Here is a 20,077-nt window from a genome sequence, read left to right as displayed (position 1 = left end):
AGCTGCCACAGTACTCTACCCTGCGGCCTGTAAGCTGCCACAGTACACTACCCTGCGGCCTGTAAGCTGCCACAGTACTCTACCCTGCAGCCTGTAAGCTGCCACAGTACTCTACCCTGCGACCTGTAAGCTGCCACAGTACACTACCCTGCAGCCTGTAAGCTGCCACAGTACTCTACCCTGCGGCCTGTAAGCTGCCACAGTACACTACCCTGCGGCCTGTAAGCTGCCACAGTACACTACCCTGCAGCCTGTAAGCTGCCACAGTACACTACCCTGCGGCCTGTAAGCTGCCACAGTACACTACCCTGCAGCCTGTAAGCTGCCACAGTACACTACCCTGCGGCCTGTAAGCTGCCACAGTACTCTACCCTGCAGCCTGTAAGCTGCCACAGTACTCTACCCTGCGACCTGTAAGCTGCCACAGTACACTACCCTGCGGCCTGTAAGCTGCCACAGTACACTACCCTGCAGCCTGTAAGCTGCCACAGTACTCTACCCTGCAGCCTGTAAGCTGCCACAGTACACTACCCTGCAGCCTGTAAGCTGCCACAGTACTCTACCCTGCGGCCTGTAAGCTGCCACAGTACACTACCCTGCAGCCTGTAAGCTGCCACAGTACTCTACCCTGCAGCCTGTAAGCTGCCACAGTACACTACCCTGCAGCCTGTAAGCTGCCACAGTACACTACCCTGCAGCCTGTAAGCTGCCACCAGTACACTACCCTGCAGCCTGTAAGCTGCCCACAGTACACTACCCTGCAGCCTGTAAGCTGCCACAGTACTCTACCCTGCGACCTGTAAGCTGCCACAGTACACTACCCTGCAGCCTGTAAGCTGCCACAGTACTCTACCGTGCAGCCTGTAAGCTGCCACAGTACACTACCCTGCAGCCTGTAAGCTGCCACAGTACACTACCCTGCAGCCTGTAAGCTGCCACAGTACACTACCCTGCAGCCTGTAAGCTGCCACAGTACTCTACCCTGCGGCCTGTAAGCTGCCACAGTACACTACCCTGCGGCCTGTAAGCTGCCACAGTACACTACCCTGCAGCCTGTAAGCTGCCACAGTACACTACCCTGCAGCCTGTAAGCTGCCACAGTACACTACCCTGCAGCCTGTAAGCTGCCACAGTACACTACCCTGCGGCCTGTAAGCTGCCACAGTACTCTACCCTGCAGCCTGTAAGCTGCCACAGTACTCTACCCTGCAGCCTGTAAGCTGCCACAGTACACTACCCTGCAGCCTGTAAGCTGCCACAGTACTCTACCCTGCGGCCTGTAAGCTGCCACAGTACACTACCCTGCGGCCTGTAAGCTGCCACAGTACACTACCCTGCAGCCTGTAAGCTGCCACAGTACACTACCCTGCGGCCTGTAAGCTGCCACAGTACACTACCCTGCAGCCTGTAAGCTGCCACAGTACACTACCCTGCGGCCTGTAAGCTGCCACAGTACACTACCCTGCAGCCTGTAAGCTGCCACAGTACACTACCCTGCGGCCTGTAAGCTGCCACAGTACACTACCCTGCAGCCTGTAAGCTGCCACAGTACACTACCCTGCGGCCTGTAAGCTGCCACAGTTCTCTACCCTGCAGCCTGTAAGCTGCCACAGTACTCTACCCTGCGACCTGTAAGCTGCCACAGTACACTACCCTGCAGCCTGTAAGCTGCCACAGTACTCTACCCTGCAGCCTGTAAGCTGCCACAGTACACTACCCTGCAGCCTGTAAGCTGCCACAGTACTCTACCCTGCGGCCTGTAAGCTGCCACAGTACACTACCCTGCAGCCTGTAAGCTGCCACAGTACTCTACCCTGCAGCCTGTAAGCTGCCACAGTACACTACCCTGCAGCCTGTAAGCTGCCACAGTACACTACCCTGCAGCCTGTAAGCTGCCACAGTACACTACCCTGCAGCCTGTAAGCTGCCACAGTACACTACCCTGCAGCCTGTAAGCTGCCACAGTACTCTACCCTGCGACCTGTAAGCTGCCACAGTACACTACCCTGCAGCCTGTAAGCTGCCACAGTACTCTACCCTGCAGCCTGTAAGCTGCCACAGTACACTACCCTGCAGCCTGTAAGCTGCCACAGTACACTACCCTGCAGCCTGTAAGCTGCCACAGTACACTACCCTGCAGCCTGTAAGCTGCCACAGTACTCTACCCTGCGGCCTGTAAGCTGCCACAGTACACTACCCTGCGGCCTGTAAGCTGCCACAGTACACTACCCTGCAGCCTGTAAGCTGCCACAGTACTCTACCCTGCGACCTGTAAGCTGCCACAGTACACTACCCTGCAGCCTGTAAGCTGCCACAGTACTCTACCCTGCAGCCTGTAAGCTGCCACAGTACACTACCCTGCAGCCTGTAAGCTGCCACAGTACACTACCCTGCAGCCTGTAAGCTGCCACAGTACACTACCCTGCAGCCTGTAAGCTGCCACAGTACACTACCCTGCAGCCTGTAAGCTGCCACAGTACACTACCCTGCGGCCTGTAAGCTGCCACAGTACTCTACCCTGCAGCCTGTAAGCTGCCACAGTACTCTACCCTGCAGCCTGTAAGCTGCCACAGTACACTACCCTGGAGCCTGTAAGCTGCCACAGTACTCTACCCTGCGGCCTGTAAGCTGCCACAGTACACTACCCTGCGGCCTGTAAGCTGCCACAGTACACTACCCTGCAGCCTGTAAGCTGCCACAGTACACTACCCTGCGGCCTGTAAGCTGCCACAGTACACTACCCTGCAGCCTGTAAGCTGCCACAGTACACTACCCTGCGGCCTGTAAGCTGCCACAGTACTCTACCCTGCAGCCTGTAAGCTGCCACAGTACTCTACCCTGCGACCTGTAAGCTGCCACAGTACACTACCCTGCAGCCTGTAAGCTGCCACAGTACACTACCCTGCAGCCTGTAAGCTGCCACAGTACACTACCCTGCAGCCTGTAAGCTGCCACAGTACTCTACCCTGCGACCTGTAAGCTGCCACAGTACTCTACCCTGCAGCCTGTAAGCTGCCACAGTACTCTACCCTGCGACCTGTAAGCTGCCACAGTACTCTACCCTGCGACCTGTAAGCTGCCACAGTACACTACCCTGCAGCCTGTAAGCTGCCACAGTACACTACCCTGCGGCCTGTAAGCTGCCACAGTACACTACCCTGCGGCCTGTAAGCTGCCACAGTACTCTACCCTGCGGCCTGTAAGCTGCCACAGTACACTACCCTGCGGCCTGTAAGCTGCCACAGTACACTACCCTGCGGCCTGTAAGCTGCCACAGTACACTACCCTGCGACCTGTAAGCTGCCACAGTACACTACCCTGCGGCCTGAAAGCTGCCACAGTACACTACCCTGCAGCCTGTAAGCTGCCACAGTACACTACCCTGCAGCCTGTAAGCTGCCACAGTACACTACCCTGCGGCCTGTAAGCTGCCACAGTACACTACCCTGCGGCCTGTAAGCTGCCACAGTACACTACCCTGCGGCCTGTAAGCTGCCACAGTACACTACCCTGCAGCCTGTAAGCTGCCACAGTACACTACCCTGCGACCTGTAAGCTGCCACAGTACACTACCCTGCGGCCTGTAAGCTGCCACAGTACTCTACCCTGCAGCCTGTAAGCTGCCACAGTACACTACCCTGCGGCCTGTAAGCTGCCACAGTACACTACCCTGCGGCCTGTAAGCTGCCACAGTACTCTACCCTGCAGCCTGTAAGCTGCCACAGTACACTACCCTGCGGCCTGTAAGCTGCCACAGTACACTACCCTGCGGCCTGTAAGCTGCCACAGTACACTACCCTGCGGCCTGTAAGCTGCCACAGTACACTACCCTGCGGCCTGTAAGCTGCCACAGTACACTACCCTGCGGCCTGTAAGCTGCCACAGTACACTACCCTGCGGCCTGTAAGCTGCCACAGTACACTACCCTGCGGCCTGTAAGCTGCCACAGTACACTACCCTGCGGCCTGTAAGCTGCCACAGTACACTACCCTGCGGCCTGTAAGCTGCCACAGTACACTACCCTGCGGCCTGTAAGCTGCCACAGTACACTACCCTGCGGCCTGTAAGCTGCCACAGTACACTACCCTGCAGCCTGTAAGCTGCCACAGTACACTACCCTGCAGCCTGTAAGCTGCCACAGTACACTACCCTGCGGCCTGTAAGCTGCCACAGTACACTACCCTGCAGCCTGTAAGCTGCCACAGTACTCTACCCTGCGGCCTGTAAGCTGCCACAGTACACTACCCTGCGGCCTGTAAGCTGCCACAGTACTCTACCCTGCAGCCTGTAAGCTGCCACAGTACACTACCCTGCGGCCTGTAAGCTGCCACAGTACACTACCCTGCGACCTGTAAGCTGCCACAGTACACTACCCTGCGGCCTGTAAGCTGCCACAGTACACTACCCTGCGGCCTGTAAGCTGCCACAGTACACTACCCTGCGACCTGTAAGCTGCCACAGTACACTACCCTGCGGCCTGTAAGCTGCCACAGTACACTACCCTGCGGCCTGTAAGCTGCCACAGTACACTACCCTGCAGCCTGTAAGCTGCCACAGTACACTACCCTGCAGCCTGTAAGCTGCCACAGTACTCTACCCTGCAGCCTGTAAGCTGCCACAGTACACTACCCTGCGGCCTGTAAGCTGCCACAGTACACTACCCTGCGGCCTGTAAGCTGCCACAGTACACTACCCTGCGGCCTGTAAGCTGCCACAGTACACTACCCTGCGGCCTGTAAGCTGCCACAGTACACTACCCTGCGGCCTGTAAGCTGCCACAGTACACTACCCTGCAGCCTGTAAGCTGCCACAGTACACTACCCTGCAGCCTGTAAGCTGCCACAGTACTCTACCCTGCGGCCTGTAAGCTACCACAGTACACTACCCTGCGGCCTGTAAGCTGCCACAGTACACTACCCTGCGACCTGTAAGCTGCCACAGTACCCTACCCTGCGGCCTGTAAGCTGCCACAGTACACTACCCTGCAGCCTGTAAGCTGCCACAGTACCCTACCCTGCAGCCTGTAAGCTGCCACAGTACCCTACCCTGCAGCCTGTAAGCTGCCACAGTACACTACCCTGCGGCCTGTAAGCTACCACAGTACACTACCCTGCGACCTGTAAGCTGCCACAGTACACTACCCTGCAGCCTGTAAGCTGCCACAGTACACTACCCTGCGGCCTGTAAGCTACCACAGTACACTACCCTGCGACCTGTAAGCTGCCACAGTACACTACCCTGCAGCCTGTAAGCTGCCACAGTACACTACCCTGCGGCCTGTAAGCTGCCACAGTACACTACCCTGCGGCCTGTAAGCTGCCACAGTACACTACCCTGCAGCCTGTAAGCTGCCACAGTACACTACCCTGCGACCTGTAAGCTGCCACAGTACACTACCCTGCGGCCTGTAAGCTGCCACAGTACACTACCCTGCAGCCTGTAAGCTGCCACAGTACACTACCCTGCGACCTGTAAGCTGCCACAGTAATCTACCCTGCGGCCTGTAAGCTGCCACAGTACACTACCCTGCGGCCTGTAAGCTGCCACAGTACACTACCCTGCAGCCTGTAAGCTGCCACAGTAATCTACCCTGCGACCTGTAAGCTGCCACAGTACACTACCCTGCAGCCTGTAAGCTGCCACAGTACACTACCCTGCGACCTGTAAGCTGCCACAGTACACTACCCTGCGGCCTGTAAGCTGCCACAGTACTCTACCCTGCGGCCTGTAAGCTGCCACAGTACACTACCCTGCGACCTGTAAGCTGCCACAGTACACTACCCTGCGACCTGTAAGCTGCCACACACACCATCACTGCCACACAGTAACCAAGAAGTGTAAGATGAACCATTACTTAATACTAGTGGTAAGCCCAGACCTCGCCGACTCATGGCTCCTGGGGCTTCCCCATGCTAAACAGATGCTCGGTGACCTCTCCCACGCTAAACAGGTTATTGAGCTCCATTTCCATGTTAAACGTTTCTTGTTGAGGTCTAAATATAGACGCCGACATCCTGCCACCGGTGGTGTGATGTCACTTTACCGGTGGCGTGACGTCACTACCGTCAGGACGCCTGTTCTGTCGTCTGGGGACGTCAGGACGCCTGTTCTGTCGTCTGGGGACGTCAGGACGCCTGTTCTGTCGTCTGAGGACGTCAAGACGCCTGTTCTCTCGTCTAGGGGACGTCAGGACGCCTGTTCTCCCGTCTGGGGACGTCAGGACGCCTGTTCTCTCGTCTGGGGACGTCAGGACACCTGTTCTCTCGTCTAGGGACGTCAGGACGCCTGTTCTCCCGTCTGGGGACGTCAGGACGCCTGTTCTCCCGTCTGGGGACGTCAGGACGCCTGTTCTCCCGTCTGGGGACGTCAGGACGCCTGTTCTCTTGTCTGGGGACGTCAGGACGCCTGTTCTCTCGTCTAGGGACGTCAGGACACCTGTTCTCTCGTCTGGGGACGTCAGGACGCCTGTTCTCTCGTCTGAGGACGTCTGGTCGGCTGTTCTCTCGTCATGGGACGTCTGGACGTCTGTTCTCTCGTCTGGGGACGTCTGGACGCCTACTTTGTGTACCCTCGGGGGAATACGGGGCTGGCGTCAGGCTCCTGGCGTGCCGAAGGTCACTGGAGGAGGGTGATGCCCGACAGGAGTGTAGAAGCCGCTGACACCTGTGATCATAAGGTGCCGGAAGTCTTCTTGCTGGCGTCCGTCGCTCATGGGGAAGGGGAGGTACGCCGCTAGTCACCAAGCATATATATACCTCACAGCATGTTCTTCTGCCGTAAGGCAGAAGACCAGACCAGACCAGGAGGCCTGGTCGACGACCGGGCCACGGAGACGCTAAGCCCCGGAAGCACCTCAAGGTAACCTCAAGGTAAGGCACAGTGGTCAGCCACTGGAACCATTAGCAACAAGGCTTTAACGTTTTTTCCCCCCATCAAGGAAACGCCGGGGCACGTCCGTTGTGGCCGCTGAAGCAGCAACACAACACCCGCCCCAACGCCACACCTCTCCCCCATCACCACCTGTTGACGTTCTTGGGTGTAATCCGCAAATCCGCCTGTAAGACGTCACCAGAGGGCAACAAGGCCGGTGTGTGTGTGTGTGTTGTTCCGTCTCCCGTTGTCGCTAGTGGAACGACAAAGGAATTCTTGGAAACATTTACAAGAACAAAGATAATTATGGTTATGTGAATAGTGAGTTGATATTATGATTGGCAGAGTATTTCCTATATATGTTCAAGACGTCATAAATAACAGGGACGTGGACAAAGTAAGAGGAGACTGTAGTGCAGCTGTATTATCCTGCAGCTGTATTGTGATGCGGTTGTATTCTGATGAAGCTGTATTGTCCTGCAGCTGTTTTGTCCTGTAGCTGTCTTGTGATGCAGCTGTATTGTGATGCGGTTGTATTGTGATGCAGCTGTATTGTCCTGCAGCTGTATTGTCCTGCAGCTGTATTGTGATGCGGTTGTATTCTGATGAAGCTGTATTGTCCTGCAGCTGTTTTGTGATGCGGTTGTATTGTGATGCAGCTGTATTGTCCTGCAGCTGTTTTGTCCTGTAGCTGTATTGTCCTGCAGCTGCAAGGGGGGAAATTATATTATACAATAGATTATAAGGGAGCCGGTCGGCCGAGCGGACAGCACCCTGGACTTGTGATCCTGTGGTCCTGGGTTCGATCCCAGGCGCCGACGAGAAACAATGGGCAGAGTTTTTCACCCTATGACCCTGTTACCTAGCAGTAAAATAGGTACCTGGGTGTTAGTCAGCTGTCATGCATGGGCTGCTTCCTGGGGGTGGAGGCCTGGTCTAGGACCGGGCCGCGGGGACACTAAAAAGCCCCGAAATCATCTCAAGATAACCTCAAGATAGCACATATAAGCTCTTGTGGGGCTAATAAATTAGATATCAACTATGGATCCCTCCACAAACTCCACTAATACAACGGTGCTTCGTATCCTCAGTTGGAACAGCTTCACTCAGGAAAAGACTTCCAGATCTCCACCACAAAGTGACGACCGAGCCCATTGATGTCGTCTGCCTTCAGGAGTGCAGAGTTCCCACCAGGTCTCCACACCCTACATTACCCTCCTTTGTTGTCTATAACCAAATATCCAGTCACTCTTGTATTTTGTATGTCAAGACGTCCCTTCCTCACTAGTCACTCCCAGCTACGTCAACCGGAGGGCTTCAGTATCACGGTGTGAGGACCTACGTGGGCAACTCTGCCCTCAATATCTTTAACCTGTATGCCCCTAGTGATAAGTTTAATTATGCTGAACCTTCCTATCTGTATTCAGACTGAGCCTAGCATCATTATAGGTTATTATAACGCTAGTGATAAGAATATTGGTAATTCGCAGTTCAGTAATCGTAGCGGCAACCAACTGGTGTCACTATTAGGTAGCCACGATGATGCACAGATTGTGGGTGACCTTGAACCGACGCATGTCTACGGGGGTATTCTTGATCTATGTCTCTGTGTCAACGTCTCCCACACCGTGTGCGCCTCGTCAAGAGTGCCAGATATGGCGTCTGATCATCTGGCCATATTTGCCACTGTAAACATTGGCAGTTCTATCCTCCCTGGTGGAGTGTTCAAGCGGAAGAGGCTGGCTGTGCCCATTGAACAACGAGACAATCTTGTTGCTCATGTGTCAGAATGATACAGTTCATCTGAGCCTTCATCAGTTGAAGATTTTAACAATGAGCTCACAGGTACTATCGAGCAGTTTATAGAATCACTTGATCCATCGTCCAGGCCACGTAACCCAAATTACACTGGTCATAGCACTTATGATTATTATAATGATTCCAAATTACATGCACTAAAACACACTGCCAGAATAATTGGACTAGTTTATAGAAGGACCCGCACTGCTGAAATGCTTAGGCTCTTTCAAGCGGCTCTGGCTGAGGCCAGGGAACTTATGGTGGAGCTGAGGCAGACAGACTGGGAAACTTTTGTCAGTGGCCTCATATCTCACACGCCACTAAGTCGGGCATGGAAGGATATCAACAAGGTCAAAGGGAAAAATGCTGCAGAGATCTCGTACCCTAATCCTCTGCACAGAGCAAATGAGCTTGTTGATGCTTGGGCCACCACTTCCAGCTTTGACAGTCTTACTCTACCCACACAGAATGAATTAAATAATAGATATACTGATAGATCAAGGCTCCTTGACTTCATGCTTCATCAAGAGGATGACTGTGACATGCTTTTTACTGAATACGAACTAGACTCTGCTCTACATAAAGGCAAAGATATATCACCCGGGGAGGATGGAGTTACTTACGGCATACTGCATATGCTTCTGCTAGTTCCAGGGAATCCCTTGCTTCAATTGTATAATATGAGCTATATAACTGGGGAGCTTCCTAAGTCATGGACCAACAGTCTTATTATTCCCATTCCTAAACCAAACCAGCAGAGTGCTTTTCGCATAATCTCCCTCACTAGTTGTCTCTATAAGTGTCTTGAGAGGATGGTTCTCAACCGTCTCCTTTACAGAATTAGCAACATGCTGTCTCCCCAGATATATGGCTTTAAGCATGGAAAGAGTGTACGTCACTGTATTACCACATTCCTCACCCTGCATACTGATAGGTCATATACCACTTTCCTAGATCTTAAGTCAGCCTTTGACACTGCTAACCCACACGTCATTCTGAGTGAACTTGCTAAAATGAATGTTGGAGGATGGCTTCTACGGTGGATAAGAGGCTATCTATCCAACAGGAAGTTATCTGCACTGTTCCAAGGGCATAGGAGTGTAACGAGAGATTTTGAACTTGGCACTCCACAGGGACGTGTCCTCAGTCCTACTCTGTTCAATGTGTTAATCAATGCACTCCTAAACTCAGCAACTAGGAGCCCAAGCGAACACATCATTAGCTATGCGGATGATATACTGATCCACACCAATGGGTATACCAACACCCAAAATGTTCTGAACTCAGTATTGCACACATGTCAGGAACTAGGCTTAGTCATCTCAGTAAGGAAAACAAAGATCCTGAACCGACGCCCACCCCAGACGGGGTGGGGCTGTTCGCAAGATGCAGTTGCATGATGACTCTCTGCTCGACTATGTTACCAGATACAAATACCTTGGTCTTGAGGTTCCACTGTACCGCAATGTTGTAGCCAGACTGGGTCGCCAATGTAGAGAGAGGCTTCGTGCTCTCAAGGCTGTGGCAGGCTACCATCCAAGCTATGGTGCAAATGTGAGAATTGTCAAAATGATGTATCTCTCATATATTAGGTCTCTGATTGATTATGCTGCACCCATGCTTGCTCTAGTGCCTGAGAGAATGCTTGGAGGGCTGGAAAAGATGCAAAACGAAGCCATGAGGATTATCCTCGGATGCCCCCGTACAACTAAATTACTAAACATGAGGAAGGAACTGAATATTTCATGTGTAAGTGATCGTATCACTGAAATTAATGTTTTAATTGGTATCAAGATGCTTAGGCTAACCCACCCTAATCCCTGCACTGAAGCCCTCCAACCCTTCTTCCTTGAAGGTCAGCATCCCTCCAAATGGATTACCAAAACCGCCACTATGCTCAGAATGTATAATATTCGTCACCTCTACCAAGAGACACAACAACGGGACTTTCCTGTCCCATGGAAGATCAAACCTTTCCAAATTACTGCCCCCCCCCCCCCCCGCTTTCCCACCCAAGAAATTGATTAAAGAACAGCCTATTAATAGTTTGTTGAGTGGTTGTAGCTCGTCAGTGGGAAGGAATGAAGCAGAAAACAATTGTGGCTTTTCCTTTTTATTATAAAATATATATGTATCTACTACTTAGGAACTAGATAGCGAGAGAGAGAATGTGTGCAGCGCCAGGCCTACTAAAGATGGTCTGCCTCTGAGTCTCAGTCGAGTCGCACTTGGTAGAACATATGTTGAATACTGTAGTATTCAAATAAGCTGATTAAGGTATAGTGCACTTGAGTTTCGTGCCCTCAGTAAATATCCATTGTGCCTCTAGGGGAATAGAATAGGGTATATGTTCAAATTGTCTTAATTTACACGTTTCATAGAATAAATTGTATAACTTGTCCAGTGGTATTCACTTAACTCCCCTTTGATATATCTTTCTAATTTGTCATTTTGGTGTGTTGAATTGGAAGCCCCCATGTTCTCCTACAATTAATAGATACTAAAGTTACCCTTGGATTCAAATAAGTAACGTAAATTAAACAAACTAATTTTCCAAAAATTTAATATTGAAATTCATACTACCCTGGGAGTCCCATGGTTACTGATTCCTTGCCTTCCTGGGGGATCGGTGATCGACACATTCAGGTATGGTGGGTCGGGAAGGTGGTGGCAGTTTAATGATTTTTGTTATTGTTTTTTTTTAACTAATAACCCTTGTCCTTGGTGTATCTTCCTCATTTAATATTCCTCTTATATACGTGGCCGTCCAGTGAGGGGTCATGCTGAGCTGGGGTATTGAGTGAAGAGAGAAAGAGATTTACAACACAGAGCGTCCAGAACGATTACGAGAGATCACAAGATAACAGGGATTAATACTGTGGAACATTGGGTTATTACAATAGAGGCCGCGGTTATTACAACAGGGTAAAGCGGTCATTACACTCGTCCGATGCCTTCCCAAATGGTCTGATGTTCCCATCAGAAAATTAGGAATATCAAGTGATCTGATGTTCCTATCACTGAAATATAAGAAAAACAGATAAAAAATGGAATGAAAATAGGAAAAAATTGAAAAATAAACCATACTCACGAAATGAACGGTATGGTAAACAACACAGCTCAATTACAATGCAATTCACACAAAAAAAATTAAATCAAAATGAAAATAAATCAAAATCTATGAAAATTCAATTTATCAATGCAATCAGAAACATTGAAATGAAATTGTAACATATTTAGTATGGCATGTGTGTTGCTCTTACATGCAACAGATGGCGCTGTTTTTCAAGAAAAGCATAGTTTTACCTGTCACAGGTGTGGCATCTATACTTATACTTACAAAATGAACGGTATGGTAAACAACACAGCTCAATTCCAACACAATGTCACACAAAATAATTCAATAAGAAATAAAATAAATCGAAATCAAAGAAAATAAAATTTATCAATGCAATCGGAAACATTGAAATGGAATTCGTGACATTTAGTATAGCGTGCATGTTGCTATTATGTGCAACAGATGGCGCTGTTTTACCAAAACACACGCTTTTACCTGTCACAGGTGTGGCATCTATATAGTAGGTATATAAAAGGACGCGCCTATTCGAGTGCAACGTCGTGTCAAAATTTCAAAGCAATTGGTGAAGAACTTTCGGAGATAACAGCGTGTGTTCCTCTTACGTCCAACAGATGGCGCTGTTTTTCCAAAAAAGCTTGTTTTTTTCCTGTCATAAATGAGTCATGTATATAGTAGGTATATAAAACGACGCGCCTTTTCAAATGCAATGTTGTGTCAAAATTTCAAAGCAATCGGTAACGAGGTTTCGAAGATTTCCCTCATTTAAAAAAAACAGTTTTTCAGAAAAAGCATTTTTTTTTACCGTCACAGACGAGACATCTATATAGTATGTATATAAAAACCTGCTCGGATGTGAATGGAACGTTGTGTGAAAATTTCAAAGGAATCGGTGAAGAACTTTCGGAGATTAGCGGTTATGCACAAACGAACATTTCCATTTTTATAATAATAATAATAATAATAATAATTTTTATTTAGGCAATAATAATAATAATAATAATAATAATAATAATAATAATAATAATTTTTATTTATGTAAATAATAAATATTATAAATAAATTAATGGAGTAGCAATGGGTTCTCCATTAGGTCCTGCACTTGCTAATGCTTTTTTGAGTTTTCAAGAGAGAAACTGGCTTGATAAATGTCTTTTGAACTTTAAACCAGTCATGTATAAGAGATATGTAGATGACACTTTTTTGTTATTTAAGGACCAATGTCATATTGAGAAATTTAGAGAGTATCTTAATGCACAACTTTGTAATATACGTTTCACTGCAGAGTGTGAAGTGGATAATTCATTGTCATTCCTGATGTCAAAGTGAATAGCCTTAATGGGTTTAACACTAATGTTTATAGAAAACCAACTTTTACTGGTTAGGTTTAAATTTTAATTCTTTTGTTCCTGATAATTTTAAGAAAAATGCAATTAATACTCTACTGAATAGAGGCTATTTGTTTGTTCAAATTGGTCTAACTTTGATAAAGAAATTAAATGCCTTGTGATTTTTTTTTTTTCAAATAATGGTTATCCTTCGCATATAGTATATACCTTTATAAGGAACATCTTTAATAAAAATTTTCACCCTTGTAGGATTACTACGGTAGAAAGGGATATTAAATATATCAAATTACCCTTTTACGGCACTATTAATTTTTCTGTAAGAGGTCGATTGAGGAAACTTTTACACCATTGTTATCCTCAAGTAGACTTTCGATTTATTTTTGTCAATACAAATACAATAGGCTCCTATTTTAAATTTAAAGATAAAGTGCCAACCTTCCCTGTGCTCTAGTATCGTATATATGTATAATTGTTCCAGCTATAATGCTGGATATATCGGGAGTTCCATTCAGAACTTTAAGATTAGGATTCTTGAGCACCGGGGAGTATCATTCAGTACAAGATTACCATTATCCAATCCAGCATTCTCGGAGATTAGAAATCATTGTCTTGAGTTGAATCATTCTCTGCTGGAATCCGATTTTAAAATTCTGGACACTTGAATGAATGGCCAATCGGATTTGAGAATAATGGAATCCTTATATATCAGGGAGGTGCGGCCTCTGTTAAATAGCAACCATTCGGCTGCTCAATTCTACACTGTAGAACGCACAGTAGGACCTGTAATTTTATTATAGTTCATGCTGGTTTTTTAATTTTTAAAATTGTTTAGTTTACCATGTTTTGTCTTTTTTTTTTACTTGTTTCAAGTGTTGATATTGTATATTATTATAGTCTTTTATTTTAAACATATAATACACTTTTTGGTGTTTAGTTTTATTTAATATTTAAGTTTTCATAAGATTTTGACTAGCATTTTATAATTGTTTTCTATTTGGCTTGTGTTTTATATACATTTTTCGTAAGTGTGAAGTCATTATTTTAATAGTTGTATTAGTGTTGAGTATCTATGTGTTAAGTATCAAGTTTCACTCGGATTACTTTACGTAAGTGTTAATAGTATGGTTTGTTGTAGTAGTTAAGTTTTTATTAAGCTTTCATTATTTATGTGACAGTTATAAATTTGTGTTCGCTTTGATCACTTTGAGTGAACTTAAGAGTTTTATAACTTTGTGTCGTTTGATTTCTTATCTTTAGTTGTATTCAGTGAGTCATTTGTTTGTGGCTTCAGTTGATCTGATGATGAATACGAGAACTATTCCAAACGTAATGCTTAAAGTAATGAATCTGAAATAAGATGTTTATTATATCAATGGTTTTCCTATTTTAAAATTAAGATTCCCGAAGGGAAAATAGATCATAAATATTTTAGGTTTTTATTTTTGGAAATAAGACATAGTTCTCTGCACAGGATTCGTGAGTGGGCAGCACCACACCCTAGGCCTCGTCCGATTATATATATCCCGGAGCCTCTTGGACACATTCACTCCTGGTCTTGTGTTTGGTGGTGCAGCGGTTAAGTACAGTACACGATAATGCGTGTGCTGCTCCTGTGTTGTGTTGTGGGGGCAGCCCTGGCCTGGCACCAGCCCACTGCCCCTCTACAAACTTGTGAGGACACTGTCCACACTATCACCAGTGGTCATACTGAGATCTCTCCAGTAACGTCCCTCGTTACCTTGTATACACACATATTCGTGTATAAAGACATTAACATAACCTCAACCATCATGCAACCATCAACAGTGATTGTGACTTCGAGAATGACTGATTTTCCGGATCTCGTGACGGTGACAGCCACGAACTCTCTCACCTCGACCGTCTTTGTGGCCAGTAATGACACCATATCTGACACACAATTTGTGACACGTACTTGCAACATCATGATGACCAATATTCATGTGGGTTTTGTGTACTGGAGCAAAACGCGAACTTCAACACTCACAACCACCAATACGGACACGAAACAGTTGACGGAAACGCTGTACAGGACACGTATTTGCACTTCTACTGATTACAAGACACTTAGGGGAACCTCTCGAGTGCCAGAGTTCGTCACCGTCACCACACCCGTAATCAGCCGAATATATGTGACCACGACGACCTTCCACTATCACACCGTCGAAGTGACCACCACTTTGTTGACATCCATCGAGACGGAGTCCACTTATTGTCCCACGGAGACCAGCAAGTTTGACATAAAGCAACATTTAGAATCTAAAGTCCAAGACTTTAGCGAGAAACTTTCAGAGTTAAAAGATATACATATTGCAGAGAAACAGCATTTCCACTCTAAGGTTCAAGACTTTAATGAACATGTTTCAGAAATTGGTGATGTTATCTTAGACTTAAAAAAGAAACATCTTGCCCACAAACATAAGGCATTCTTCAACCATGTGCCATAAGGCATCTACCAAAATAACTTAGATAATTGGGCGCGTTTACTGTCGCCTGATGCCCCTCTCCACCTAGCAGTAAGTAGGTACCTAGCTTGTACCTATTTATATGCAGCGTTAGTCACCGTGTTGTGGGGTTATAGTCTGGGAAGGCCCAGTATTTCGACCCTGGGGTGACCACGATAAGAGTCTAAAATATACTGTATATATATATAAACTGGGTACCTGTCCCCCGTCACATTGAATTATGAATTAACAATGAATTATAATTGGTTGGATTATAAGCATTTTAGGATGAATTTTATAAGAATCTATTATTAATTGCATAATCTCCAGTTTGATTTCCTGGAATTATTGTCTTAAACTTAAATAAACTGTCAAATATTTCACATGTTTTCCTTGTTCCATTGTCTCTTGTATTGAAGTTTTCAGTCTTGTTGAAGATTTGTCGCTGTTTATTTAGAGACTCGAGCAGCAACAGAACCACATTATTGCGATAAGAACATTATGAAGAGTTGACATATTGAATTGGTTATTAATTCTATATATAATTTCATTCAACTATGTTCCCCAATAATCACATTCACTACAAAAAATCTACCACTTACGGGCTATTCATGCCCGTTCCACCTCTCGGGAGGCTTTATCTTCATCAAAAATAAGTAAATTTTTTTTTTTCGTTTTTACGTGAAAAATGGTTGTGATATGTTTGAGATAATTGTTTTAAGAGAGCACTACCGTGGTGACCAAAGCACACATCAGAAAATTGAGAAATGACGTTTCGGTCAGTCCTGCACCATTAAGTCGAATGTGAGTTATACGACTTCCTAATAGTCCAGCACGGACCGAAATGTCGTAGTTTCTCCCTCTTCTGATGTGTGGTTTGGTCATTAAGACATGATACAACACCAAAACCAATAGATACATATTGGATAAGTTTAGAGTTAGGAAAGATCTGGATAAATTCTAGTTTGGTAACAAGGTTGTGAAACAAATTACCGGGTAACGTAGGACCCTTTTGAGTGTTTCAAGCTAAAGTACTTATGGGTCAATAGACCTTCTGCTGTCTCATTGATTCTTATGGTGTTAAGTTTTTTCTGTGTAAATGCTGCGTAAGAATAGCTTGGTATCTGAGAGCTTCATAGAGGTCTCAGTAGACCAACAAGAATCTCGAGCTGCATTAGACAGGGAATTCCACAGTTATCTGGAGGCTTAAGTGGCCACTCTGCCTTACGGATGCTAGCCACTTAAAACATTTTGGACAGCCCGTCCTCATAAACAAAGGGCCAAGTTCGTTAATCCAGCCACCAAAGCACTTTGTTTATGAATGAACTGTTTACACACGACTCGCAACTGATAACGTCCGAACACTTCCAGAACAAGTGCTTCGTTCACGTCCTCTGTTCGAACCACAATGTTATAAATGCTTCACCCACGTTCTTCGAATACAAATAATCGCCAACAGAACCTGATCACCTAACCTAACCTATGCTTAACTACACATAGAATTTTAATTATTAATAATATTAATTTATATACGAGACCAACCAATTTTTAATAGTAAGTTAAAATTGATGAATGTGTGTGTTGGAGAAATTGGAGAACGGCCGCTGCTTTACCCAGCCTAGTGTGAGGACGGGTTACTTAGGAACATGCTCTTCCTGAACAGAAACATGTTATACTGACTTGAGAGGTGCCACCAAGACCTTGCAACAAGAACATTTACCTAATCAACATCTCGCCAAAAATGTTATATTGTATTATTAATGCAAACATTCCAACTTCAAGTTCAGCGAGTGTATATCAACTGGGTGGCAGGTGATACAATACCCGGGGATGACATCCCTAGTATGGCAGGGGAATGCAAAGCTTGCAATTAAGAGGAGGAATGTAGACATTTACATACCACACATCTATCACAGATTAAGAAAATAGAGTAATGGAGAAGATGTGCAGTGATGGAGCAGCATCGGGCGCTGGTACACAATTACACCAACTATGAACCACTAGTTTCCTTGAACGACAACAGCACAAGAAGAGAAGAACACTTGCTAAACACACAACTGGAATATTATCTATCTAACGTTAGATATATGACGTTATCTAATGGCTATATGACGTCTATATAACATATATCTATATATGTTATCTATATGAGGAGTTGAGTGGCGACCAACGGCCGGGTCGGACGTTCCTGAGGTCTCCGCTCCTGGCTAGTGTTTACGTCGGGTGATTGCTGGTTGTCCTGCTGAGTGGTGGTTTGCCACTGACGGGGTGACGCTTGGTTTTGCTATGGGGACTTCTGGTCCTCCAGTGAAGAGGACATTGTCGCCTGGTCTGGCATTTACGGTGCCTGTGGATCATCAGTTGGTGTCGCCCTGGTGGACGTGCTACATGTGCAGCTGTCGGACCTGGTGGGCGTCCAGCTGCTTCAGATCAACCGTGCTGTGGTCAAGTTCCACCTCCAGGCTGCCTTTCAGGTGTTTCTCGAGCGGTGTGAGGGGACGTGTTGACCCTCTCCCTGATACTGCTGGTTCTGTTAAGGTGAATCTTAGTGTCGCCTTGACGTGTGTGGCGGTGCGTGGTGCCATCCTTCGAATTTCAGGACGAACTTTTAACCTGTTTTGAACGGCTTGGGACTGTGTTAAGTGTTCACTGGAACAAGGTCCTTGCCGGGCAAGGACAGTCATGGTCACTCATCCACCGCTCAAGTGACCGTCATGGCCACTCATCCACCTCTCAAGTGGTACTAACAGTCTGCCACTCTCAGCCTTCACTAAGGACTCTCAAGGTCCACTTACGTACATGTCCTCGAAAGTTTACCTCGAGTGAATACAACAATATAAAAATAGTTTTCTTCTCGGGTGTAAACTCAACATGCATTATTCTCTGAAGTTTATTAAAGAATAAGATAAATTTAACTCAAGAACTTCTCATCAGATATTTAACAGCGCAAACCATCAAAGTTAATTACAATATATACAATTATACACTTTAATTACACTGTGACTTCCTTGTTATTGATCTATCAGTCTATTGTTGTTGGTGTGATCCATCTCACCAGATATATACATATAAACCATTATAATTACAACTATATTATGTAAATATAATTACCAGGACTAAAATTACTCATTCTACTCACATAAATCATCCTTGAGTGCGTAAGTGAGGTTTTATTTTCGTCTTAATCTGTGTGATTATAAGTTTAGTGTGAGGCTCGCGCCCTCTCGCCCGGGCTCACAGCCAGGGGCCAGATTCACGAAAGCACTTACGAACCTGTACATCTTTTCTCAGTCTTTGGCGGCTTTGTTTCCAATTATTAAACAGTTAATGAGCTGCGAAGCACCAGGAGGCTGTTTATAACAATAACAACAGTTGATTGGGAAGTTTTCATGCTTGAAAACTGTTTAATAAATGTAACCAAAGCCGTGAAAGATTGAGGAAAGATGTACACGTTCGTAAGTACTTTCGTGAATCTGGCCCCTGGTTGATCCCTTCACCAGTTAATGACTTATGTTATTCCTTACTTCATATTGCTTTCATGATGAGGTCAGTGACGTCACCACAGTAAGTGATGTCACCATAGTAGATGACATCACCAGCTGGGACGTACTGAGGGACCAGTAACGTACCGTTGTGAGTAACGGCACATTGCTGCCGGCGTCACGCGGTCCTCAAGGACATACTCATGCGTCACGACGCACCTTATAATTGGTATTATTAACGTAACAGTCTCAAGAACTGCGTCAGTCTGGCGTAGATTGCGTCAGGGTCAGTAATGACGCGTGCCTCAAATACGTTTCCTTAAAAAATTGCGTCATGCATTATTTTTCCCAGAATCCGACAGGGGAGTGGCGGGGGGGGGGGGGGAGCGGTGCTTCTGCCTTAACATTAATGATAACTTTCATGATTAACTTTACATCATTATGATGTAACGTTACGTCATAATGATGTAACGTTACGTCATAATGATGTAACGTTACGTCATAATGATGTAAACATTAGACGTTGAGACGTAAGTCTGGTCCAGAGACTCAGACGTAAGTCTGGTCCAGAGACTCAGACGTAAGTCCGGTCCAGAGACTCAGACGTAAGTCTGGTCCAGAGACTCAGACGTAAGTCTGATCCAGAGACTCAGACGTCGACAAAGCACTCAGGAAAGACTCGGTGTAAATTCCTGACATAAATTTCACAACAAGTGTGTGTTTTTGTCTTAAATTTACGGTGCTGTTGTTACTGGGCAGTAGCTCGTCTGGCGTTGCCCTGAGGCACTCATGCGCCTGGCGTTGCCTGAGGCAGTCATGCGCCTGGCGTTGCCTGAGGCACGTCATGCGCCTGGCGTTGCCTGAGGCAGTCATGCGCCTGGCGTTGCCTGAGGCAGTCGTGCGCCTGGCGTTGCCTGAGGCAGTCATGCGCCTGGCGTTGCCTGAGGCAGTCATGCGCCTGGCGTTGCCTGAGGCAGTCGTGCGCCTGGCGTTGCCTGAGGCAGTCGTGCGCCTGGCGTTGCCTGAGGCAGTCGTGCG

General features: G+C 46.7%; 1 protein-coding gene and 1 long non-coding RNA gene across 2 annotated transcripts; one reads left to right on the top strand and one right to left on the bottom strand.

The window, feature by feature from the left end:
- Positions 1–8,882: 8,882 nt before the first annotated feature.
- On the top strand, positions 8,883–15,937 carry LOC123771621 (RNA-directed DNA polymerase from mobile element jockey). Its single transcript, XM_045764223.2, has 2 exons — positions 8,883–14,201; positions 14,567–15,937. The coding sequence occupies exon 1, from the start codon at positions 8,883–8,885 to the stop codon at positions 10,068–10,070; it is 1,188 nt and encodes a 395-aa protein (XP_045620179.2). The 3' UTR covers positions 10,071–14,201; positions 14,567–15,937.
- On the bottom strand, positions 10,871–19,339 carry LOC138356903 (uncharacterized). Its single transcript, XR_011224710.1, has 3 exons — positions 18,697–19,339; positions 11,254–11,458; positions 10,871–10,995 (listed from the first exon to the last, which is right to left on the bottom strand). It is a non-coding gene; the product is annotated as an uncharacterized lncRNA (long non-coding RNA).
- Positions 19,340–20,077: the final 738 nt, after the last annotated feature.

The sequence above is a fragment of the Procambarus clarkii genome, chromosome 75 (genome assembly GCF_040958095.1).
Source record: "Procambarus clarkii isolate CNS0578487 chromosome 75, FALCON_Pclarkii_2.0, whole genome shotgun sequence".
Classification (NCBI taxonomy): Eukaryota; Metazoa; Arthropoda; class Malacostraca; order Decapoda; family Cambaridae; genus Procambarus; species Procambarus clarkii.
Note: the sequence above shows the minus strand (reverse complement) of the source record. Positions and strands in the feature narration are given on the sequence as shown.